At 47.3% G+C, this 25,954-nt stretch overlaps 1 protein-coding gene across 1 annotated transcript in view; it reads right to left on the minus strand.

Annotated features, from left to right (window-relative positions):
- Positions 1-4,296: 4,296 nt before the first annotated feature.
- The window catches only part of crb (cell polarity complex component crumbs), a 275,406-nt gene continuing 253,748 nt past the window's right edge, over positions 4,297-25,954 (minus strand). Inside the window, exons 24-27 of the mRNA XM_077650465.1 lie at positions 19,883-19,960; positions 18,827-19,088; positions 12,499-12,767; positions 4,297-11,650 (exon numbers count right to left, since the gene is read on the minus strand). Of these exons, the coding sequence (XP_077506591.1) occupies positions 11,423-11,650; positions 12,499-12,767; positions 18,827-19,088; positions 19,883-19,960 (837 nt within the window). The 3' untranslated portion in view covers positions 4,297-11,422. The remainder of the gene's footprint in view (positions 11,651-12,498; positions 12,768-18,826; positions 19,089-19,882; positions 19,961-25,954) is intronic.

Genomic DNA, 25,954 nt, shown 5'->3' on the forward strand with positions numbered 1-25,954 from the left:
CAGAGACGAGGAAGGAGAAAGAAAAAGCATTAAACGACAGGTTAAAAACGTCGAAGGTAAAAATTGGATAGATTCAATGGAAAAGAAGCATAGTGTAGAACTATATCGATGCTGGAAAAAGCAGATCAGGAAGGAAACGTTTTATGATCTCAAGCGGCAGTGCCCTCCTCTTTGAAGCTAGGTCAGGGTGTCTTAGAACGCGCAGCTACAGAAAAAAATTTAACGAAGATGACACATGTATGTGCTGTGTGTGGTAAATCTGTAGAAACAATAGAACACCTCAGCCGCCGCGGTGGCTGAGTGGTTATGGCGCTCGGCTGCCGGCCCGAAAGACGCGGGTTCGATCTCGGCCGCGACGGTCGTATTTTCGATGGAGGCGAAATTCTAGAGGCCCGTGTGCTGTGCGATGTCAGTGCACGTTAAAGAACTCCAGGTGGTCGAAATTTCCGGAGCCCTTCACTACGGCGTCCCTCATAGCCCGAGTCGCTTTGGGACGTTAAATCCCCCATAAAAAAAATAGAACACCTCATCCTAAAACGCGATGGTATCCATCCCGATGTCGATGCAGGCACAGTCACTCTTCCTGAAGCCTTAGGGTTTAGAGATAACAATAGCCATGTAAATAAATCTGCGGTGGAAATTAGCAAAAAGCGATTGGAGGATTGGTGGTACAAAAGCAGAGAGGTGACATAAGTTTTAAAGTGTAGGAAGACGTTTCTTTAAAGAAAATAGCGAATTGTATTAACAACTTACAGCAGAGTAAAAAAGAAAGAAAAAAAAACTTAGCATAGTGGCAACAGCCACTGCCCCGTTTCGAAGGGGATGCTCCTACCTTCCATCCATCCATCCGACGCGGACTGCGCGACCGACGGCCAGCAGAACTGCTCATGCGGCCGGGGCTGGAAGCACGATAGCGGAGAGGCGAAGGCGAACGGGACTCGCACCTTCCAGAGTAAACACGGTTCTGGTGCGCCCAGAGATGCTCCGCAATCTCTTGCGGTACGTCGTTCACCTTTCCGGGGACAAGGTGCGTCGGGACGGAATACGCGAAGACCAACTTGGCGGTACGGACAGGCTCGGTAGAGATGACCGCGAGCTCCCCACAGTGGTAGCACAAAGGCCTACGGTCCGGTGTACGCCACAAATCCGCTTCCGAGGACGTGGCTCAGCTGTAGCAGGTGCAGTTGCATAATATGGGGCGGTGCAACTGACGGGAGACGTCGAGGTGATACCGTAGCCAGGTGCGGTTGCGCGACATTTGCCGATGCTGCTCATGGCAGGTGTCGGGGTACTGCTGGCACCGCAGCCAGCCGTGCGACGTACAACGGATGCGTATGTGGGCCTGGCATCGAACTGGGGCGGCGCTTCGGGAACAGGAGGTGCCTGCGCAACCTGCCGGACTTCGCCCCTGACGACTTCTGTCAGCGCTACAGCGTGGCCCGCATGGAGCGTTTTTCCGGGCGATTCGTCGGCGTCGACGGCAGCGGAGCGTGTTTTTTTTTTCCACCGGAGAGGACGTTTTTGCCAAATCGTCTGCTTCTGGTGGAACAGGAAAAAACGCCTACATTTAAGGTGTTCGCGCACGGTGTCTGCACTGCCGCCGAGGCACGACGAAAAGGTTTCGGGCACATTAATGCTGTTGATATCCCGATTGTACTGGCGGGCCCGTTGTTGGAGCGTCGTCTCCAGGCTGGTCGCTTCGGTGAGAAATTCCGCTACAGTGCGGGGTGGGCTGCGTACGAGGCCTGCGAAGAGCTCCTGCTTAACCCCTCGCATGAGATGGCGAAGCTTCTTATCCGTCATGTTTGGGTCGGCGCGCTTGAATAGGCGGGCCATATGTCCTCGATGTACGTACATGCGCACGCTTTCATTCGTGCGCTCATTTAGGGAGTGCAGCGCAGCTTCAGCCTTCTCCCGGCGGTCGGCGTTGGGAAATGTAGCCAGGAGAATCCGGCAAAACGTCTCCCAGGTGGGAAGGGTAGTCTCGTGGTTTTCAAACGACGTCCGGGCAGACTCTTCCAGAGCAAAATATACATTGTGGAGCTTGCGCTCGTCGCTCCAGCCGTTGTAGCGGGCGACCCGCTCGAAGGTTTCCAGCCAATTCTCAGCGTCTTCGAACACGTCACCGTGAAAAAATGGTGATGTACGCGATGGGTGGCAAAGGATCGACGCCAGGGGCAGGGTGTCAGTGGCCATGGCAGTTGGACTCAACGGGCTAGGCTGGGTCGGCGCCGGGGACCTGGTGTCAGTGGCCATGTCGGTTGGAATCGGTGGCCGAGGCTGCGTCGTTCAGGTGGGCGGGGGAAGGGGCCAAAATTCAGGAGACTTTCCGCGGATACGGCGGCTGGGTCGCTGGTGAACAGGTGTAAGGTCCATAGTGATATGCTGTGCGGAGTGCGGTGGTCGGAAAGCGTACCCAGCATCACCACCAAATGTTACGAGCAATTCGAAGGAGAACCTCTAGAGAGGTCACGTAAAACTGCGGCGGTCCCTAAGTGGTCCGAGCGCGCGAGCTAGAGAGAACCATCTTTTTCTATGAATGCAGGTGCTCCTACTTCTTCTACAGTGGCACGTATCAATATATCCACCATTTTCTTTAAACACGTGAAATCGTAAAATTCTAACAATAGCCACCAAGCCATGACTTATGAAATTTTACTCTCGTCTTGATTTTAGCCACTAATCAGATAACCTTCGCTTCGTTACTGCTACCCGCTTAAAATTTACTTTCCCTTCACTGTCCCTAAACCCCAATGCTTTGGATAAATCAGCCCCACTGCTTTCCACTGTAGGGTGGAGCCCTTTACAGAAAAGTATGAAGTGTTCAGCCGTTTCCTCCTCTCCGCACTCAACGCACGTGTCTATCTCGTGGTACCTGACTCTATGTGTCTTAGTCCGCAAAATGCCCGTCCTGGCCTCAAACAACAAAGAGCTTCCCTTTAAATTATAATAGATTTTCTTTGCCAATTTCCTGCTTAAAAATCCTGTATGTTCCCAGTGTCGATTTCATCAGCATCCGTTTTCCACAGAGCTGTTTCTTTAACCTTTTTCTTAACCGATAATTGCTTATTTGCCCCCTACTGCTGCCCAGATATTTGCTTGTCAATTTTCTAGTTCGCTTTCTCCATTTTGTGTCAACATTCCTTATACACAGGTATCTGAAAACTTTCCTAGCCCACTGCTTTTCCCCCTGTTACAGCTCCGTCTGGTGACGATACAGGCTCAGTTCAACCGAAGCGCTGCATCTGTACGAGCCACAAAAATATTATTCAGTGTTGACAGCACAGGGTGTAATCAAGCTTGACAGAGAGGCGTGACATTTCATGTGGAAGCTTTATGCGCGCGGCGCCAGTGAAAAGTAGTGGTAGACAGGCTGCAAATGACGTTCAAAAAAAAAAAAAAACAAGCAAAGCACACATCATTCCTGTCTCGAGGTGATGGCCAGAGGAGCCAATCATCACTCAGAAAAACTCTGATTAGAGAGGTGGGCAAGGAAGAAGTGTAAGAGACGGCTCTCTGGCGACAAAGTTCAAAGAAGGGCGATATTTTCAAAACCAAGGGACTTTGTTCACATTAGTCAATGGAAACTTTCAGAGTATCGTGTTCCTCTAGGGTAGCACTTGCCCTTGTGGTTCCTCATTTGTTCAGTCCTTATGCACTATTTTCTACCATGCATTCCATTTCACCGCAGCCGTGCCTGGAGATACAACTTTAGTCTCCAGGGAAGCTCCGCCCACATTCAGGACCACTGTACAACAAAAAGTAGTCCTTTGCTAAAACTTTACCTGTCACCTAAATAAGAAGCTAATCACAAGAAAAAAATTGTAAGTCCTAGAATTTTTGTCATGGCTAATTAGTCAGACATTAAAAAGTTGATTTCATTTACTGGTCTTATTGGCTTTCCTGTTTCTTCCGAGTGCTCATTCATGATATATATCTAAAGCTGGCTATACCTACTCTGAAGTTTAATAGCTGGGAACACAAGGCAGCAGCAGCCATGTACCTTCCAAATCCGGTAGCAGGATTTGGAGGATTGCGGCATTCTAAAAAATTTCCAGCGACTCTCCTGCAGGGAGCATGTCCACAAAGGCTAGTTCACGTCCAAATACAACAAGGAACGTATATGTTTGGGACACCACCTCAGAACAGCCAAAACTTAATAGCATGATGCTGGCCATCGAGAGCAGCAAATGCGTCCATTGCAATAAAAGCGGCTTGAACGCAATACAACGCCCATTTTGTTGCATGTGTACACAAGAAACTAGCATCAAGGAGACAGAGAGAGGAGGAACACCATTCACAAGTATAAGTGTCGCTATTTATTTTTTTCTCGGGAGCCTTTGGCTTAACACAGTTCAAGGGGAAACAACTCTTACATACAGCTCACTCTTTTCTGTTTTTCACGCGGTGCAAAAACCAAGGGAGTACGTGAACCATGAATCTCAAGGACTTTTTTGCACATAAGCAAGGCACTTGTCATGTTTCTGTGATCAGCACAACAGTAAAATGGTTATGCTTGAGTAGCACTTCAATAGCTACTATGGAAGCGAGAGCAGATACAGCGTGTGTGCAAATGCCATTCTCAACAAAGGAACTCATGCATTGCAAGTGACGGCTGGTTTTTCAGGATGCGCCAAAAGCGTCATTAGTGATGGGCCACTCAGTCCGGTTAGCCCGTCACGGGCATGGTTAGTGCACAATGTCCTTTTAAGGAAAGTCGACATTTTTGTGCAAGTGGCTGAACAATTATTGCTAGGCTCAGCAGCCACAAAAAATGCTGCTGAAAACACTGTAAAAGATGCAATTCAATGCATCTCACCTGTATAGCAGAACTGGGAAACTTTCGAAGGCGTCAGTCGTAACATACCATTAACGACATGATTAGAAGCTTAGACCATTGGTGCCACAGAGTGGCCATTATTTCGCACTAAATTTTATAACAATTTGTGACGGAGCATAATTGGCATATACATGCATACAATGCCCCTTTTGCATGTGCAACTAGAATAAAAAGAAAGAGCAAAGAGACTCAAATGCATATTCCATTGATTATAATACAGCTTTCAGGGTGAATTGATAAACACTGCAGCTACTTTGGAGCCAGTCTTTGCCGACTTATGCATGGTGCAGTCTCAAGATAGAGGAGGGGGAAAAGGCAGGCTGTTGTCATTCCATATTATCAGCAGGACCTGGCAGACACTGGCAAACATACCTGCGACAAGCAGAAAGGGAGCAGTTTTTTTCAGCACCTTCCTATTCAGAGATGTGTGACTGGTTCCTTGCCATTTGCAAGGAAGTAGTTCTGCATTTGCACAAGTACCCCATTTCAAATGGATTTGCCACTCACCATTGGCAGGAAGCAAGCAGGAACTGCCCACATGCCCACTGCAAGAAAGTTTCCTCTGCTGCCAACAGTGTGTATATAGCCCCTGAATCTCTAGCATGATGTCCTCATGGCTTCTGCTGATGGTGAGGAGCAACATCAGCAGCCAGTGTTTTTTTTTTGTTTCCCACAAATGAAATGGGCAGATGGGAGTCTCTTCCTGTGCAGGATATGTGCTGTCAAACTGTTCACAGGTGCAGCTTCACAAATGCACGAGTAATGTTGCAATAAAATAAAAACGCTATTGCTCAACATGACAGAAAAATGATAACGCATAGTAACCTCAGTGGTTTTCCTTAAAAGATGAAAAAATAAAAAAAGTTAAGAGTGGTAGAATGAGCAGATCTTATCAATGGAGTTCTGTCATTGCACACTTTTGTTACTTTTTAACCTAAACAAGGAGTGCAGCACTTTGTGAGTCATACACCCATGCTTCGGGCAGCGAAATAATGACATATTTGTGACCACAAACACAAATTTCTTGTACAAAGATTTGCTGATGCCACATTTACTGCTCAGCCTCTGGCGCTGGCTCATGGCATTTCCACACAACTGATCCAATTACTACGCAAGACATCAGATGGATAATCCTAGCTCTGCACAGTATGCGAGGCACACATATCTCAGTGCTGCTGCAACTTCTGTAAGGCATGGACATCAAGGGGAAACCTACGGCACACCCTTAGAGGATTCCCACACCTTCTACGAACTGAAGGAAGAATTTCTTTCTTTGCAATCACACACACAAACACCAACTAGAAGAAAACGGTGCTCCATGTTTAAAAGCAAACAAAAACAAGAAAAATCTATTGGCAGTCCCATTAAGGAGTTATCAAGGCACTTCTTGGCAGTTGAATGCGACGACATGGGTCAATCTAACAGAGCCCAAGCAAAGCATTCATACATCTCTGAACAAAAAAATAAATACATGACAAAACACACATACTTAATCTATGCAAAACATGCAATCCACTTGGAATGTACACTTGTTTATATACTGCACAATTGCTTTTAAGTGGTGGGCCTTTTATTCAACTATGTAAAAAGAAATAAAGGAATGGGATGGTTATAATTATGCCATTCTTATCCAGCATGCTTCTGACAACCTCGCTGTTGGAGATGGCCGTACAAACACATGTGGTTGCAAACGCAACTTGCTTTCCACAAGCATTTACATTTATACTCCAGCCGAGTCTTGCCTTTAAACACAGTGCGCTATCCACTACAACCAAAAGTGGCGGCTGAAGTCCTTTTTACATGGAGATGTAAAAGCACTGTTGACTGAGAAGCCAATTAGCAGGAAGCAGCTAGGCAATGAAAATCGAGAATGCCAGAAGCATGCTGAGAGTTTGGCTATACCCACAGCAACAACGGAGTTCCGTGTGCTGTGCCAGGCTAAAGAAAAAAATTCATCCCAGACCAACATGCAAGTGCACATAGTACACACCCGTAGTAAGTTTCCATAAACATTTTAAACACCTTGCACATTTTAAACACTCTGCACAAAGATGCGCAAGTCTGCTGAAACAGAACTTGTACACCTTTTACCTTTGCATTCAGTCAAAATTGCTGGAATGTGTTTTCCTCTACACATTAGAATAAAACCTAGAAAGGTATCTATAAAATAAACAATCACACTGGTGGCTTACATCTTCAAAGAATGCAATCTTTCAACTCCTACAGTACAGACGGAGGGCTCAAAGCAGGCCGAGTAGTGTGAAGTTGTGCTTGTGTAGAAAAAAAAAAAGTCATTTATTACACATGCTGGCATGAGTGACATAGCATAGCTTCGGAGTCTCCTACTTTAGACATGTTCACACTCAGCCCCACTGCACTCAGTGTAGAATGGTCAGACAACAGTGCCCATGTGCATGTGTGTGCACGTGCCTGTGCAGTTTGTGCATGTGTGTGCAAGTGCCTGTGCAGTTTACTGCACGCACAAAAGTGTCGAGCAAACACTGTTCAATTCGCTAGATTCAGACAAAAAATTGCTTTCTTCAATGAGTGAATGCCATGTAGCCGACAGTCTTTCTTGGTCCTCTTTCGAACTAAACTGCACAAAATTCATCACAGGGTGTGTGCCAGCTGCATTTCAATGCATTTGTTCAATCTCTCTTGGAAGCTGACACAGGAATATCCGCTGCACTGACCAATATGGCATACTCCTTGTGTAAACACAAGTTGTTGTTGCAGACTATGTGCGTATAGAAACTAAATGCAAAATGCTAGTTTGCTCAGGTGAACTACATTTTTATTAACCAGCCTCCAAAATTGGGCTACAACTTCTAGCAAAGCTATCTAGTTTGGAGACCGTTTGAAAGCTAAGCTCCATTAGGAGAGTTAAAATGAGCTCTAATCAGCCTGCACTGTACCACCACGTGTGCATGCTCCAGAACAACTTTGTACCTTCACAATAACTGCACGCAACACAGCTAAAATCCTCGGTTGTGCAAGTAATAGCGTAGCCACACACAAAGGCAAAAGAACACACGAATGCACAACCTGTGGCAGGAAGCTGTTCACCTCTGCCATGGCCATTTAAGAAAAAAATAATTGCTATGCAGACCTCACCTGGCAAAAATGTGCAAACAGTTTTGACTGACCTACACAATCATTGAAGCAGAATGCTTTTATACTCTTTCAGAACAACTGGCCCAAACATGCCCAACTTCGAAGGAGTTTCACTGCAAGTACTATGAAGCAAGCACGGTTACAACATGCACACACACAAAAAAGACAGCTTTGGAACCTCCCTGAGCAATTACAGAAGTATTATAATCACTGGCAGGGTCTCAGTGAAGACACTATCACACACACATGCACACAAAAAGCATGCCACTTGGCAGGTAAGCTGCTAAAATGGGCACGTGTGCTGTTTAAGTGTTGAGCTCGAGCAGCAAGATTCTTGATAAAGAAGCAAACGGAAGAACAGGATTCATGCCTTTTCAGTTTCTAGTGGAATGGATGTCTTTGGCAAAATAAAGGCTATGGGCTCAACAAAAAACTTAACATTCATGGCAGTTTTTAGATCCGTAGAGACAAGCTGCACAATTCTGAAGAGGCTTTGTTCTTGTCACTACTCAGAACAGATTTTTCCATACGTAGCAACACACATCTCGCCAAATGCACACAGCAGCAACTGAGATTCAAGTTTACGCTGGAACAAGTGAATTACAACAGTGATGCTGAGAAAATTATGATGCCTTCATGCTTGTTCCTTGAAATAGGTAATGCAGATAACAAGACATTTCTTATTTGCTTACCCTACAAAGAGTAGTGAATGTAAACCAGATACTGCACAGCACGAGAACATGCACGATAGCTATTCAGCAAGTGCTATTACCTTTTCAAAGGTAACTCAGCACACATGCTACACCTTATCATGCCATGATAATTATCGCATAAACAAGAATACTGCACGACAAAGACTCTCCGAGCGCTGGTCTGCTACAATAGCAAATGTTTTTCTGAACGTGGTTTTGCTAGCAAGCAACACTCAACTTCCAGTGGTTTGACAAGTTAATTCATCATTTTCTTTTTTCCAGCTAAACTACGTTCAAAAAGTTGCAACATGTGCCTTTAGGTTACAATTGCCTTTAGGTTACAACCTTTAGGTTAACATGTGCATTTAGGTTACAAGTGTTACCACCTGTGCTGAAGGCACCAGCAGAGATATTTCCTGTTGCGGCTATTTCCCGCGGGATATTTCCCGTGCGTTCATCGGCGACATGCCGAAGGCAGCACAGCCAGGCCGAGCTCATGAAAGTGGTCGCCGCCCGCCTTCTGTGCACGTGTCGCGCGATGAAATTTAGTCATTAGGAGCTTTAGAATTTGCGCAACACAACTGACCGCTTCCTCCAGCATAATAGCAATAAGTTCGTGATTTTTTTTTCGGTGAAATTTGATTTTCCAGACTGCCTGATTTTTCGGTCGTTTTCGCGGTCCCTAGAGGGTCCGAAAAATCAGTCGTCGACTGTATCATGCTGCATGCACAACAAATAACTTGCTACTAGACAGAACCAGGAACACAGGGCACATGCATGAAGAAACGACGAGCGACAACAAAGCAAACAGCAGCTCAAGTGGTGTGCGAGAGCAAGAGAATTTATAAAGGGTGACCTCTACATATCATCTGTCACTACAGTCTTAAACATTTACGATGCCAAACAGACAAGAAATATTTGGGATAACGTATCTTATCTTATGCATTTCAGCCATTATATATTCTAACGTGAGGATCTCGTTCATCTACTGTTTGAATTCAAAACTGTGGCTCAGGATCCTCTGCATGTCTAGTCCTTGCACTGATGCCTGTGTTCTTGCAGTAAAAATTCTGCACTTGAGAAACGAAATACATCATGTGCCTCAAAAATTAGCATGCAGACCATGCATTTTTTGCAACCATCTTCTAGCCCTGTGATTGCAGTTTTTCCCAGCAAGGTGCCATGGCCACATCTACAAGGAAGTGCAGTTGTGTCATTAGCTGCTGCACTCATCTAGTTGCTTTGTACAAAACAGATCTTGCACCACAACAAACATCAGTATCCATATAAAGCTAAAATCTTATAGGCGCTTTGGCAGGATTCGCACATGAGTGCACTGGACGGAATGAGGAAAAGCACATAAGCAACATCAACCTTCTAGCTCACCGTTCTAGGTCACACACTGAGGTGAATGGAAATATAAGACTGCAGTATGTATGAAAACGTGCTTCAATGGAGTAACAGTCTTCCTTCAGAAGTTCCTCCAACAAGCTATAGTGAATCGACGTGCTGACATGGGGCATTGTTGCACTGGCTGAAAGGTCATTTCTCTGGTCTGCCAAAATACCAGGGCAAAGAAAATTCCAATCCATGTGACACAAATGAGTGGCACTGTTGGTGTGCAAAGAAATGGGCAGGGCTGACAGGACCACGGTAAAAGGTCCCGTATCCACCATTAATTCTCACTCCAAAGCAACAACACTGGCAGCATAACAAACAGGCTTCGCTTCAAAGGCAACTCTACTCGTAGCCCCATAGGAACTCTTAAGCCAAGGCAGTCTATGTGGCAGAGTTCAATCCTTTGTCACAGTCTTCTGCACGCAGCCAACTTGGCTCAAGTTCCTCCAAGTTGTTGTGCATCCCGGAAAAACTCTGCAGACCAAATCTTCATCGCAGTCACTTCCACTCGACGAATGCACATGCTACGTGGCACAACGTCACTGTAGTGTCTCGAAGAGAAAAACGCAGTGCACACACGTGTTTGGTACCTGGGCACTGGTCATAGCTGCTTTGTCTGGGCGCACCACACGTGGTTGAATTGAGAGGTAGGCAATGCAGTGCTGCTGGGATCCGCAGCCACAGCAACGGGCAGATCATGGCAGCTGGTGATGAAAGTATCAAAGTAAGGAAGGAAGCATATCATTCCTCAAAAATAGAGAGCTCCATTCTTGTTGGCCCAGCTGGTTTGGTAATGTGGAGCCTGGAGCAAGCACTGTTGCTTGAGTTGATGGGTGAGGAGGGGAAATGGCGGCGTACCAAAGCATGAAAAGAAGAAAGTGCTCACTTCTGTCACCAGAAATAAAAAGAAGAGTCTATGGTCCACAGGCAGAGACCAGACAGGCTTGAACTTGTGACAGTTCTGTCCCTGCTTTAGTCTTAGCACCAAAAATGAGGAATGAGTGCTATAAGCCCCAATTTCCGGGCCAAAAATGCCAAAAGTATTTGACGAAGTAAAAATAGCCTTCTCTCAGAACAAAAATACACAGTTTCTACAGGTCAGCTGTCACAAAAAAGAAAACAGATAGAAAGCAACAAACTGGAAATGTGTTTAAACTATTGTGGTGACAGAAGCATGGCAGAGGTGGTCTCAGCACCAAAGTAATAAAGAAACTGCTAGGAGATAAAAACATCGCATCGACAAACACAACCAGTCTTAAAGTAGAAGTGCCGTCTGAATGAAAAAAGGGTGGAGAGATTTAAAAACTGTGGTAGTAGCAGCACTGCTGCCGCCCTGTACTGCAGCCGGTGGTGGTGGAAAACTAGTCTACACTACTGCTCATATGAGCCTCTCCTCGGGAGGAGGCTTCATGACTGGGTTCATCTCGACACGTGCACCAAACATCTCCTGGTTGCTGGGGCTGTAGGTGCCGCGGGTGGCCCGCTTCTTCTTGGCCATGCGCAAGAACACTGTGGCCCCCACGATGAAGGCCAGCAGGAACACGCAGGCCACCGTCAGGCCAATCACCAGCTTCAAGTCTGTGCTGTCTAGCGAAGCGCTGCTCACCTGCATAGGGCACGTCGCATGCGAAAGTAAGTGTGTGCCTCACCAATGATGTGGACAACACTGCTGCCAAATCACTTTGGAAAGCAGGAAAAGAAGCTTAGGTATTTATCACAACTTGCGATACTTGTTGTTGGACTAGTCGGTAAGCCATGACCTCAGAAGGACCAGCGCAAAAAGGACAATGGACAAGAAAGAAGGAGGACGACACTGACAGAGGCACTCTGTTCGTGTCGTCCTCCGTCTTTCTTGTCCGTTGTCCTTTTTGCACTGGTTTTTCTGAGATCACCACTTGTGAGCTGCTGCGTATTGGAGCAGTCAAGAGGGATCAAGTGAAAAGCACGGATTTGTCCAGCATGGCTTCCGCATTCACTTGCAGAACAAATGCACCTGCTATTTTGACCACAAAGATATAAATTTTTTGCTAATATATTGTTACGTGACAGCAAGCCGATGAAGAAAGGACTACATGACAGATGGCAATGAAATGAATTATTGGTGGCGGGCCGTACCGCGCCGCTGCTCACTTCGTCGTCGTCTAGTCCGCGACAGTATTAATGAATCCACAAATTTTTGCATCCTAAATCTATCAGCATTCAAATCATGCAATTATGCTGACCACAATGACTAAAAAATAATTTGTTCAATTCACAAACAGCTTTTGCTTGTGATGGTAAAGTATGCTTAAATAGCTTACAGAAAACTGTGAAGCTCTTAAAAACAGGATGTGTCTGTGCTGCTATTGTTGACATGTTGCCCAAATCCAGTAATGTGTGACAGACTGAAACAGAGTGTTTCGAGCGAACAAGCAGCAGCCTTTCAGCCCCAAACACCATTCATGCTGTACTCACTAGGAGTGCACAGGTGAGTCCATGGTAGCCCGGAGTGCAGTTGCAGAAAAAGCGCCCCTCAGCCAGCGGTGTGCAAGGAGCTCCATTTCGGCACGGATCCTCCAGGTGGCAGCTGTCGTTGTGCTCACAGTGGCGGCCAAAGCGACCGTCGGGGCACACGCACTCATATGAGCCAGGACGATCAAGGCAGGTGCCACCATGCTCGCAGAGAGACACTTCTAGCGCGCACTCATCCACATCCGTCTGGCAACGGCTACCCTCATAGCCCGCTGCATGGGTAAGAAAAAAAGAATGTTGGTAAGGCTGGTCATGGCAGCTGACTCCCATTCAAAAAGAAAGGGCCCTCATCAGGCAGAGAGCATCTGCCTTTAGCCCTGTTATCAAAGACCAATTGTGTATGAAAAAATGTTCCAAATAAAATAAATAAATAAATATTGGCTGCTGCACGGCCCAGGGCACTTGCTGCTAACTCTTGCCATGCATAGATGCTGTACAAACGCAGGGAAAAAAAAACATCACAATAAGAATGTGGCGCGCGATTGGATACGAACTATCACCATTCTGTCTGCAGTACAGTAAAACCCGGTTAATACGTAGTTGGTGGGTACGCGGGAAAAGTAAGCAACATCCGGTATTACATCTTAACTGACTAGTACAAATTTGCCATTATTCACACTCCGAAAGAAGAAAAATTCAGGCGCAGTAAATTTCCCATGAAGACACACACGTACATGCGCTTTATTTGTTTGCTGCCGACCAGAAGTCTGCTATTTTCAGTTGCCGCCGTGGCGGCCTTGCGGCGACAACAGCGGTCTCAAAATCGGCGAGACTGGAGGTAAGCTTTTCCATGAGGCCCATCTTCTTGGCGAACGCTCTCATAACCGTCAACATTTGAGTGGCTTCCACCACATTAGGGCTGAACACTTCCGTTGCCAAGTCGTCGCCGCTGTCCTCGTTCTCGGTGCCCTCATCGCCTTAGGGTGGCGCAACAGCAGCAACAATCTCCCTGTCCGACCAGCCCGGAGACGCTGAAACCTTGCTGTCGGCCACGCAGAACATTTCAAAGTCCACAGTCTCCACACCGCCCTGACGCTCCAACACCTCCGTTAGTAGGGCGTCACAGTCATCAGCGGGATCGCCGACTTCGGGATCACTTCAGCGCAATATGAATTTCGCCCGTGCGAAGCAATTCTGTACCATGACCGGGTCAACCTGCTGTCACAATAACGTTAGGAGGTGCACAGCACCCAGAAGATCGATGATGTATGTCTTCCCGCTTTCCATCGCCGGAAGCATTCTGCGTAGGAGGTTCTTTCTGTAGTGATGCTTGGCCGAACGAATGATGCCTTGGTCGAGAGGCTGCACAAGTGCTGTGGTGTTGGGTGGCAAGAAGAAGAGCTTGACTGCACCAATTTTTATAACTCAAAACAAGAGGATGCATTATCAAGCACTAGCAGGATTTTTATTTTTTCTGCCATGAAGCGCCGATCCAACAGCCGGAAGAATTCTTCAAAAAGCTTGCCAGTCATCCATGCTTTTTGGTTGCTCCTGTAAATAACGCCCCAGGGCAATCGACCGCCTTTAAAGGACCTTAGTTTGGCATACCTTCCAATCACGAGGAGTGGCAACTTCTGGCTCCCTGTCATGTTTACCGCAAAAGCAACCGATATTCTTTCTTTTGCAAACTTGCCACCGGTGCAGGAAACCTTGAATGCCAGCATTCTGTTGGGCAGAAGTGGGTAGAAAAGCGCCGACTCTTCTAAGTTAAAGACATCTTCCGCTGCGTAGTTGGCTAACTGTTCCTGCAGTAGCCCATTCTGCCATTCTTCGGCAGCCTCATTGTCCGCATGTGCTGCCTCTCCACACTCCACCCTTGAACTTATATTGTAGCGTGAAACCTTGACAACCAACCGTTACTGCAAGAAAAATCTTCGCATCTCAGCTGGACGGCAAACACCAGCTTTTTCGGCGAGAAGGGGCTCGGTGACCAGCAGGTTTTCCTATCGAGCTTTTTTAAGCCATGGCACCAAAGCTTTTTCCACGTCGGGAAAAGCAGACCCCCTCAAGCAGCACCTCTTCTTATTCGATGCAGCCCCGCTTTTCAGCTTCTCTCGAGCATTCCAGATGCTGCAGACTGTTGTTAACGGCAAGCCCCACTGACGTACTAGTGCACTCTTCGTTGTTGTTCCATGTTTAATGGAATGAATAACGTCCAACTTCTCCTTCACTGTCAGGACGTGATACTTCAGTCGAGTAGGCTTCGACACAGTGACGACCGTTCGCACACCACACTGATGCAACAACCGCTTTGCGCTTTGCACAGCACCAGCTCAGAGCTAAGGACGCCACCACAAAACGCACGCTGCCCACCCAGAACCCAACACAACACAACGCAACTGCACGCACAGCATGAGCAGATGTTGATGCGAGGTCACATGGGCAAAGTGGCGTGGTGGTGATGGTTACTGCGATAGGGCTGGAGACGATGCATTCGCGCGCAAGAACACAGAAGTGGCTGATGCTTTCTGGGATTCTTATCGATATGAACATTGCGACATCGCCACACTCACCGGAACATTGCCGAAATGGCCGTACTGTTGTATCGCTGGTGGTCCACGCGTTGATAATGCTTTTCAAAAAGGCAGAAAACATTTTGCGTCATAGTACGGCGCCTGCCAAACTGTGACTGCAAGTGCGCATTAAGCGGTAGGCATTTCATTAGCCACTATGCCTTAAGCGGTCAGCCAATACATGGGTTTAAATGGCGGCTCAGCCGGGGAATTCTCACAACTACGTTTTAACCACGACTACAGTAGAACCCCGCTGTTACGTTCCTCACTGCTGCGTTTTCCCGGCTGTTACGTCGTTTTCATCCGGTCCCGGCATAGCTCCCATAGGATCCAATGTATTGGGTACCCCGCTGTTAAGTTGTAGCTGTGAAAACGTTCCCGCATGATACGTCGCAACCTGGCACCCTGAACACGGCCGGGCAACGCGCGCCAACCGCCATTTTGACGAGTCTTGGCCAGGCTTGGCTACGGAATTGGCTACAAGACCATGGCCTCCGAGATCACCCCCTTGCACGCGCGTGGGTAATCTTGGAGGCCATAAAAAGCTGCACGCAAGTTGGAGAGATTGCCACTAGATGGCCACTGCCTAGTCAGCCGAAGCGAGTAAAACCCGCGGGCCCGCAGCAATCCAGTCTTTCTTGTTTGTGCGGTTCAACCCATCCGAGTCGTCCGTGTCCTCCCGTCAACACCTACGCTGCCTACGCCTCGCCGGGCCTCGCTAACACCGCTAGCGATTTGTCGTCCTTTGATGGCGTCGCGCAAGCGCAAGGTGCTTTCCCTCGAGGAAAAGCTGGATGTTCTCAACGCAGTCGACAGGCAGCCAGCGCGGAAAAGAGTCGACATCGCCAAGGATCTTGGTCTGCCACCCTCGACGCTTAACAGCATCGTCTCGAAGCGTGCCGAGATACAAGGGAATGCCGCGCTGTTCGGCCCGAAAGCTAAGCAGGCTCGTGGCGCCAAGTATGGAAACCTCGACGAGTCGCTTCTTACTTGGTTTACACAAGCTCGCGCTGCCGGTGTTAACTTCGACAGCAGCATTTTGCGCGTGAAGGTGATGGAAATAGCCGACCGACTGGACATCAGTGACTTTGCGGCGTCAAATGGCTGGATTGACCGTTTCCGGAAGAGGCACGGCATCGCGTATAAGACGGTATCCGGGGAAACAGCAAGTGGAAACAGTCGACGATTGGAAGGCCACACTATCTGCCATAATTGAGGGGTATGAGCCTCGTGACATTTACAATGGCGACGAAACGGGTCTTTTCTTTCGGGTGCAGCCATCCAAGTCGTTAAGCCTGAAGGGCGAAGCATGCCACGGAGGCAAATGCAGCAAAGAACGATTGACGGTGCTCCTTTGCTGCAACATGGATGGCTCGGACAAGCTGAAGCCATGGGTAATCGGAAAATACCGAAACCCACGGTGCTTAAAGAACATTCGCCTGCTGCCATGTCACTATAGAAGCAACAGTCGTGCATGGATGACGGGTTCTTTGTTCGAAGAATTTCTTCGTTACTTCAACAACAAGATGGGCTCCCAGTGCAGGAGTGTTGTCCTTTTTCTGGACAATTGTGCTGCCCACCCGAGAGACCCGTCATTTCTTCGGAACGTTAAGCTTGTTTTTTTCCTGCAAACACTACAAGCCACTTGCAGCCGTTGGATGCCGACTTAAAGCACTCGTACAGGAAGTCCATCGTAAAGCGCTGTCTGGCGCGTATTGATCACGGACAGCAGCCTACGATCGTTTCAATACTGGACGCTATGCACTACGTCGCTTCAGCGTGGACTGCAGTGAGCGCGTCAACTGCACAGCACTGCTTCACGCGGTGTGGCTTTCGCATGGACGGCGGAGAGGAAACTGCCACGGAAGCTGAAGAGACGGAAGCAGCCTCTCATGATCAAGAGCTGAGTGAAGCTTTGAATGCGCTGGGTGCCACGGGAGTCACGTATGACGACTACGTCGCCGTGGATGCTGCTGTCGTGACGTCCGAGTGTCAGAGTATCGCCGAGATCATTGCAGACTCGGTCGCGAGTGAAGGCTCAGACTGTGATGACGACGAGGAGCACGAGCCGCATGATTCTGGGGAGTTGGCGGACCCGAGCTTTGGAGAAGCCGTCGTGGCTCTGGACCTCCTCCCTAGGTACGTCGCACCTCAAAGCGATGCTGAGAGCAATGCAGCTTTCCAGGCCATCGAGAAACGCGTGGTGTTTTCCAGCGAGCGGAAAAAACGGCAATCGACCATTCTCGATTTTTTTAAGACCTAAGCTCACTTGATGTCGAAATAAATTGTTTCAAGGCAAAGCTGCACTGTTTTCATTAATTTTCGGACCTTTCCTCACTGTTGCGTTTTCCCCGCTGTTACGTTTTTTTTTCGCGGTCCGGTGAAAAACGTATGAACGGGGTTCCACTGTACTTGGTAAGCGGGTACGTATTAACGAGGTTTTACTGTGCGCGACATTCTCTCTGCTTTATACAGATGGAATGGCACATCGTTGGCATGGTCGTACTGGTTGCATCAAGTGGTGCAGGAAGCTGCCACCGACTCATAGCTTCCCACAGAACATGTCGTGCATGTGAGATGATAATACATGCAATGCAAGGTGATTGTTTACGTTGGGCCTTTAATAATAGAACGTGATAGCACTATCCTGCGGCCTTCGCTTATCGCCAGCCGCTATCGGCTCCCGCGTGCGGCAGCAGCCGTGGGCACATTCCAAAACGAAAATGTATTAGTGATTGGACTACTAGTCCACACTTGCGCCATCGTCCTCACTAACGCTGCCGTTGTGATCGCTGCTGTGGTCCCACAGCTCATCATTCTAACATCGTCGCGCAGCGAAATCCCGCACTTCACAAACAGCCACAACACGACATTGCGTGGAACAGCTGAAAATCTCGCCTCGCTGCAGCTGCCACACCTGTATCACCCGCTGCAAACGTCGAACTTGCAGCCCGACGTGCAGTTCATTTCTTCAGCGTAAAGAATGGCAGCCATCTTGAATGTAGCCGTGAACGAGCGCCAGTCGCTTACCGGACCCGGAGTAAAATGACAAATGATGAAGCACTACATTGAAAGCTTGTGAAACGCGGCCGGCAGTAGTCAAATGTGTCAGAGCCAAAGAGAAACTACGCGCACCACGCGTGAGCGGCGTCGGCTCTTCCTTCGTCTACCGACACTCCCCGGCACTGCTGCAGTTCCGAATGGCGGTGCCACCGCGATTGGAACAGCAGCCCTTCCATCAACTATCGACGCTCCCTTAAGTGCCGAGTGCGCGGTTGAAAGTAAACAAAGAAACTTGGGCGACACCTATTAAGAGTAAAACGCGAATGTGTTATCGGGCTGCCGCCGCTTATAAGCAGATGCAATCTGCGGCCACGTGTGGGAAGTGGGCTGGTGCTGGTTTGCTGCTAATCGACAGCCACCATCGGCCACCTTGTGTGGGATGGTGATGCCGGTTCTGCGTGTTGACATAGCAGCTGCTCAAGGCCAGCACCAAGAGCGATGCGATTGAGCAGCGCAGCAAAAACGCAACCAAAATGTAGCATGCCTGATATCTCTCTTGTTTCGCGTTTATTTATGGTGCGATGCTTTGATTTCTATTTTAAGTTGACCCCCCAACTTCGGATTTTCAAATTCTAAAAATAGGTCGACTTACAATCATGTAAATATGGTACTCCAGCAAACTAAGTGTGTGTTCAAACATCTGCTCACATAGCCATCACAGAACGGCCCATATCACCCATGTCGCACGCACTTACTTCCATCACAATTGCAGCTGAAGCCACCCACATGTGGTACGCAGCGTCCCCCATGGAGGCAGGTGTCGTCAGTCAGCTGCTCACGACAGAAGTCAATGAGCTCAGCACAGGCAGAGCCCCGGTAGCCATCAGCACAGACACACCGATGGCCGCCCTTCTCGCCCTTGCATGTGGCACCGTTCAGGCAGGGTGCGCTCTCGCAGAAGTCCCGGAGGCGCTCACAATTGGTGCCCTCGTACCCATGCTCACACTCGCAGCGGTACTGCGTCACATGAGCGTCACAGGCAGCAAATGAGGTTCACTCCTGTACATTACGCAATGCTCTTGTCTCCCTTCAGCTTGCCTCATGGGACACTGGAGACAACCAGAAGCACCCATGCAGCAAAGTAAAAGTCAAGTGGATCAAAAGAATGCATACCAAGCATTTGAGTGCAAAGAAGTGCCACACTGAAAAGAACAGATCCGGACATATATAGGACTTTGAGAATTGTGAAGGCACCTGTTGTGCTTCAAAACATTTGCTGGTGGCAACCACATCTCTTGTGAATCCCCAGTACGAAGAGGAGGGATGCGATATCCTACAAAAATCTAGGATAGATGGGCCACGTGCCCTTGTAGTAATGTGTTTCTTGCAGTGCCGCTAAGCCATGAGGTGGAGGGCAGGTGTTGCAGAAGGAAGGCTCGCCTTCGCGTGACAGTTACCCAACCTCAAATTCTCTATCAAGGACCGTTCCACACTTACTACCAAAGTGGACCCGGCGTAGTTCCCACAACTACTGCTGCAGGGCCTGCTATGTATCAACTACGAGGTCTCCAATTTTTTTCATTTCCGTACCTCACCATATTTTCCAATTATTTTCAAACATTTTTACTATCTTCTGAATTCCAGCTCCATAGACAAACACTGGCAGGTTAGGAGCACTACATAACTATGAAATAGAATTTAAAATTGACTTGTGTGATTTCTTGCCAGACTATGCAACGGACGAAGTGAAGTGCAAAAGTCCTCAGAGGCAAAAAAAAAGACAAGCCGCAAAAATATATAAAGTCACTTACAGCAATGCGCCCAATGATTCCCTGAGGGTAGCAGAGCCCATTGTTCAGGCAGGGGGCTTGGTCACACGTGATCACTTTCTGCAAATGATAAATGTAAAACAGAAAGCATTACAATGCAGAGGTCATGCAGCATGATGCAGAGCTATACACTTATTTTACAGACACAGCAGCCACTGGAAATATAGATACGGAAAAAACCCCGCAGTTTGCATGCTATTCAGCCGCTAAGGTTCCAATACATAATACAGACAAAAGGTTAACACCACAGCAGCACTGGCAACCGGAAATGCTATTACAGACACACCAACATGAACCTGGGACATTGGACATTCTGTGGCGACTGCTGTCTAGGGGCACCAGAAATTAAAGGACATATTATGCTGATGTATGAATGCACTACAGAAGTGCTCACACATGTGCAAAGTGCCTGCTGAGATCCACGAGGCTGTATGTCAGTGTACTTTGAACTGAAACCCATATTCTGTTCACATTTTATGCTATATTGTATGCATGAAAAGCTTACAATGAAAAGCTTTGTTCATGTAATACCACATTTACACAGTTGTAAGTCAACACCCACACCCATATCACAAAAAAAAGGCGGGGAGGGGGGGACGGAGGGGAGAGGGAGGGGGCATGTCCGTGGGCATATTCCACAATAAAAATGTGCTAGTCACTGGATTAATCATCCACATTTGTGCCATCATCCTCACTAGTGCTGCCGTCGTCGTTGCTGCTGCGGTCCCATAGCATGTCATCGTCCAGCGAAATCTCACACTTCGCAAACAACCCCATGACAACATCACATGGAACAGCTGAAAATTTCGCCTTGCTGTAGCCGCCACACCTGCACACACCCATTCTGAAATGTTGAACTTGCGGCCCCGCATACAGTTGCTCGTTTCTTCAGCGCAAAGAATGACAGCCCTTTTGAATGTAACCATGAACAACGCTGAATGCTTACCAGATCTAGAGCACTCATAATGACTGACGAAGCATGACAACAGAAACTGGCAAAACGTGGCTGGCAGTGAGGTCAGAGGCAGCAAACACAGCCAAAGAGAAACTATGCGTGTGAGGTGCTGAATCTTCCATCAGCTACTGACACTCCCCGGAAGCGCTGCCATTCCAAATAGCGGTGCCACCGTGACTGGAACAGCAGCCCTTTCATCAACTATCGACACTCGCAAGACGGCTGCGCCGTAAAAGTGGAAAAAAAAAAAAACTCTTCTGAACAAACATGCAGAATAGCCGAATGCTCCTGGGTCGAGCTGTAGAGCAAAAGTAAAATTGTAACTATGCTGTAGTATCCCTGATATCTCGTTTGTCTCCCCTTTATTGATGATATCATGCTTTGGTTTAGATTGTAAGTTGACCCCCCCATTCCCCAAACTTTGCATTTTCAGTTAAAAAAAAAAAAAATTGGCGGTGGTTTAGCTCTGGTTAAACCTGGAGTGACATGATAGCTACAGCTGGCCGAGTGGAACTTGGTCACGTGACCAATCACGTAACGAACCACGTGATCCCACAGCGCCGCGCCGCAAGCAACTGCTCCGCACCACGTGACCAACCACGTGACAGCATGGCGGCGCAGTCACAGGGTGGCGGCGCTGCCACGCTGAAGGCTCGAAATGCTACCGTAATGTAGCTATTGCTACAAAAGTCGGTTTACAATCATGTAAATAAGGTAAATTACTTCCTTTAGTGCACATAGTCGTCATAAGATGGCTTCTCTTTCATAATTTATTGACAACCAATTGTGGAATCACAACACAGCAGCAGAAAAATATTAATTAACTATTTCATTATTGACAGTAGTCGCAAGCAAGAAATGTCTACACAGGACAGTGCAGCGCTGCATGGCACCATGCAAGAAAATTTGCAGTGACCAGCATGGAATTGCTTATGACCACATAAAGAGAAAAGTTCGCAGCAAAAATTGGTGCAACTTCAATGGCCACGAAAAAAGATGTTGAGGTTTGCTGCAAAGTTCACTTAAGTTTTGTCAAATTTGCTCTTCAAAGCCTGCAGAATACTGCTGCCAGGCATTCAATACCATAAACTGCAATTGTGCATCTCATAATGCCATACAGCAACTGTGCTACCTGTATAGTAGGCTGGATGAAGCTGTGCTATCAATGTCCCTCATAAATAGAGCAGGTGTAATCGAGGGTCATTCTGCAAGCTAATGCACCTGCCAGTGATACAGCGTTTAGCTAACATCCTGATATTAGCTCACATTTTAGTACAACAATTTTCCTATTTAAAAAAAATTAATACCGACTATCCTCCTAGCGATAAAGGTAAAAAAACTACTGAAAAGCAAGCAAGGTCTGCAATCACTATATTGCACCAAGAAATTCGAACTACCATGAAACATTATGACCGCGTAAGAAAAATGGCCATTGATCACCAGCAAGTGCCAGGATTTTCGTCTTACGTGTTGATAATCATGCTCCAGTGATTGCTTACTATCCTATGGGTACTTTCCGTCGTGAGTATTGAGCTGAATGCACGCTACTGCTCCGGGAACATACGGCACATATGTACTATAGTTACTCACATAATTTGCGCCCGCATAAAGTGTATCTGGGGTGAAGGTGGGCATTGGGGGGAGGGGTATGCGTCGACTTATGCTTAAAGTCAACTTTTTTTTTGCCCTTCAAGGGGCACGAGTTGCGGGGTCGACTTTTATGCGGCAATATAACATATACATTTCAAGTTATGACCTCTGTAGAGCTTTTAGCACGTGTTCGCGAAATCTCCACACAATTTTAGAAACAAAAGGAAATTAAGCGAATTATGCAAGTAAATATGGTACATTACCAAGTATAAACTGATTCATTACCTAGGCACCAACTATAAACTGATTCATTAGCTAGGCAGCATGGAAAGCTTTACAGCACACAATACTTCAGGATGATGCGTAAGATGGTTATAAAAGTGTCATCTCATTTTTTGGGCTCTATTAATTCAAGCTTCATGTAAATTTGAGCTGCTGCTGCAGCCTCGTCAAACATGAGTGTATCTTAAACCGACAAAAGTGCCCGATAGTCTGAATGCATGAACACATGAGACTGTCAGTGCAAACGGGATGTGCAGCTGGCTTGGCTCAGTTGGCGAAGCACGACAACTCGGTGGCTTAATTGCCCGTTGCCTAGCAGAGAGCAGCCGCATACCACTAACCACGGTAACCAATCATATGACTGCCTTGAACGAACGGTTATTACGGTATTGCTGGCGCCAAGTGCAGATGCGGTATTCCACTGCCACTCCTGACCACGTGTTATCAGCGTACACTGCTTGTTGCTAGATGTGCTCTCAATGCCCAGCATGCAATATGCATGCTGCCCAGTCACCATCCAGGAAAGTTGGACAGGGTACCTAGCAAGCAAGACCCCCCGCAGGAAATGCCCCTTTCCCATTTTTTCCCTTCATTACTTCAGTCAAAATTCTCTGACCAATGAAGAGGCAGAAAAACTTAGTGGCTGATGATAATGGACAGAAACATGAACCGTGCACAGATAAAAACAGACTTGCTCTTCCTGTTCAAGTGAGCTTATTTTTTTCCTGAAGAAAATCCAGCTTTAAACTGCGACTCATGAAGCCCTTTAATAAGGTGGTTACCCTCTTGTTTTTTTTCCGATCATGTGATGCTACCAGTATGGGGATGCAAGTACCAAATTTCTGGTTTTGGAGTGAAAAAGAGCAATAAAAATTGTTTGCAAGCACTATCTAATGCTTTCGAATAGTTCAAATAACTTAGACGGTTTAAAGAAAAAATGTATTTCCACAAGGCACAGCGACGAAAAGAAACACTTATACAAAAATATCTTACTCCTCCTCGTGACCATTCATCATATCCTTAATGCCTACTGGGAGCCACACAATGAGGGAGAAGGAATTCTGTAGCACAGGTAGAACTCCAACAAAACATAATTGTGTTCAGGGCAAAAAAGTATAACATTACAGCAGACTAAATGCTTACATGACAAGGGAGCTACTGAATGCAGTTATGAAACATTGTAAGCTGCCAAACAGGTTCTGCAAGTAAAGATGCTCTTCTATTTGTCCCAGTTCAGAACAGGAAAGGGATACCTCTTCGATATAAAGAAAGAAAATCTGTGTGATCCAGAAAAACTTAAAATCCAAAACGACTAAGATTTTGAAAACATAACTGTTGAATGAGGTACAAGGACATTTACCAACAATTTCACTTCATTAAAATTTCTATCAGCATTTCTTGGCATAAGGTCTGAATGCCTTTTCTAGTGCTCGCGAAACTTAGTCCGCCCCTAGCGCTATTACACTGCAGGGAAGCCACCTCGGCAACCGACCGTCGCTGCGTTTTTGCTCTTCATGACGCGTTCACCACACTCGGCCCGCTCGTATTTTACGGTATCGTTGTTGATTTTGGATGCTTCGCCCAACTGACCTTCGGCAGTATGAAGAAACTGCAGCGTTTCTCCTCCTCATGTTGCACCCCCACGCGGTAATGGCTTGCTCATATGTCAGCGAACTGTTGTCATTTTTGGATGCTTCACTCCTTGGCACCTTGGCACATCAGAAAACCACTGCAGTGGGTGACTGGCGCTGCATTTCAGTCCTTCTGTTGTGTGCTGTCAAGTTTGACCTGCTTGTACGTGTGCACATCTGCTGGTTGCTAAACGTATTAAACGACCAAGATTTGTTGAAATTTTGAGTGTAGTTAATGGAAAATAGTGCTCTCTGGGAACATATAAACCAGAAGACAAACCGTGCGGTAACTCTGTGGGACACTTGTACCGCCCGCGATTTTGAGCGCATGAACTGGAAACATAACCGACGAGGTTCTACTGTATTTCCTCCTAGTGGCTGATATGGCCAGTTATCCTCTCTCAGGTGGAACGACGTCAATTGAGAGAGGGAGAATGAAATGCAGGGGAGGGTAACTACTGAAGGTCTACTGGTTTTCTACCCTGCACTGGGAGAATGGGATGAGTAGATATAAAAGAGGAAAAAAGAGGTAAGCTAAAAGTTAAGCGCAGAAAGGAAGTAAGGACACTATACCCGACAAAGTAATAACCTATCGCGCAGACATGACATCCTCAAGGAACAGAACAGTGATGTATCAGACTTGCTATTGGAGAGGCATGGTGTGGCGCATTGCTGGTGAAGCACAAGATGGATCACAACATACTTCACAAAATGGATGAAAAGTGTCAGCGCAAGCGAAATCTTTAGCAAGACCATCCCTTCCAGAATTCCTTGTGACACCTGCAGGCACAGCTCAAACCCTGGAATGGCACCCAGACACAGTGTCGTCAGTGAAACATAGCCTGCTTAGCCCTTGCATACGGGGCTTGCTGCGCTGTAGGCCCCACCTTCAATGAGCCCATAAATTGACATTGAACTTGGATCCGTGCAGCAATTTTGGCAGCAGTCTTTGCAGCACAGCAATAGGTGCCTGTTCCTGGCTTTTGCGTTGTCGGCGGCGGAACTGGTTGTCCAAGTAGCAGAGCGAAATGCTACCTGGAAGGTGGCTACCACGGGAAGAGCCCAGAGGGTGGTTAGCGGCATAACATGCCACCTGCCAGCCGTGAAGAGATGTGCTCAAATTTAGCATTACTGGCTATCACAATCGTCTGTCAATTTTTTATTTTCAGCATGCCAGCAGCCCCTTACAGAGCTGAGCTCTTAGTTTTGAAAGTTAGCTTTGGGTTTTTGTGCTGCTTTAATGGTTCACTAGAGTGGCAGTCACATCCGATGGCATTAGGCTTGCTGTTGCAAGTGTGACAGACAGCTTTGCTTTGAGAAATTTTCAGAAAATCCTCCAAATGGCCCTCTGCGCGCTTATGGGTGTGTCATACTATACTCACTGCGCTGCCAGGCAGTCTTTCAGGCTGCCAACAAGGCACCGTCTGTCAAATCAAATGCCACAGCAGCACTGCCATGGGACAAGCACAGAATGACTGCCAAAAAAGGCAGCAGCTTGCTTGTTACTTTGACAACATAGTTCAAACCACACAGCATCTAGCCTGTATTAGTTTTGGTTCGTGCACGGACTGTGAGATAGGTGCAGCTCGGAGAGCA

The sequence above is a fragment of the Amblyomma americanum genome, chromosome 1 (assembly GCF_052857255.1).
Source record: "Amblyomma americanum isolate KBUSLIRL-KWMA chromosome 1, ASM5285725v1, whole genome shotgun sequence".
Taxonomy (NCBI): Eukaryota; Metazoa; Arthropoda; class Arachnida; order Ixodida; family Ixodidae; genus Amblyomma; species Amblyomma americanum.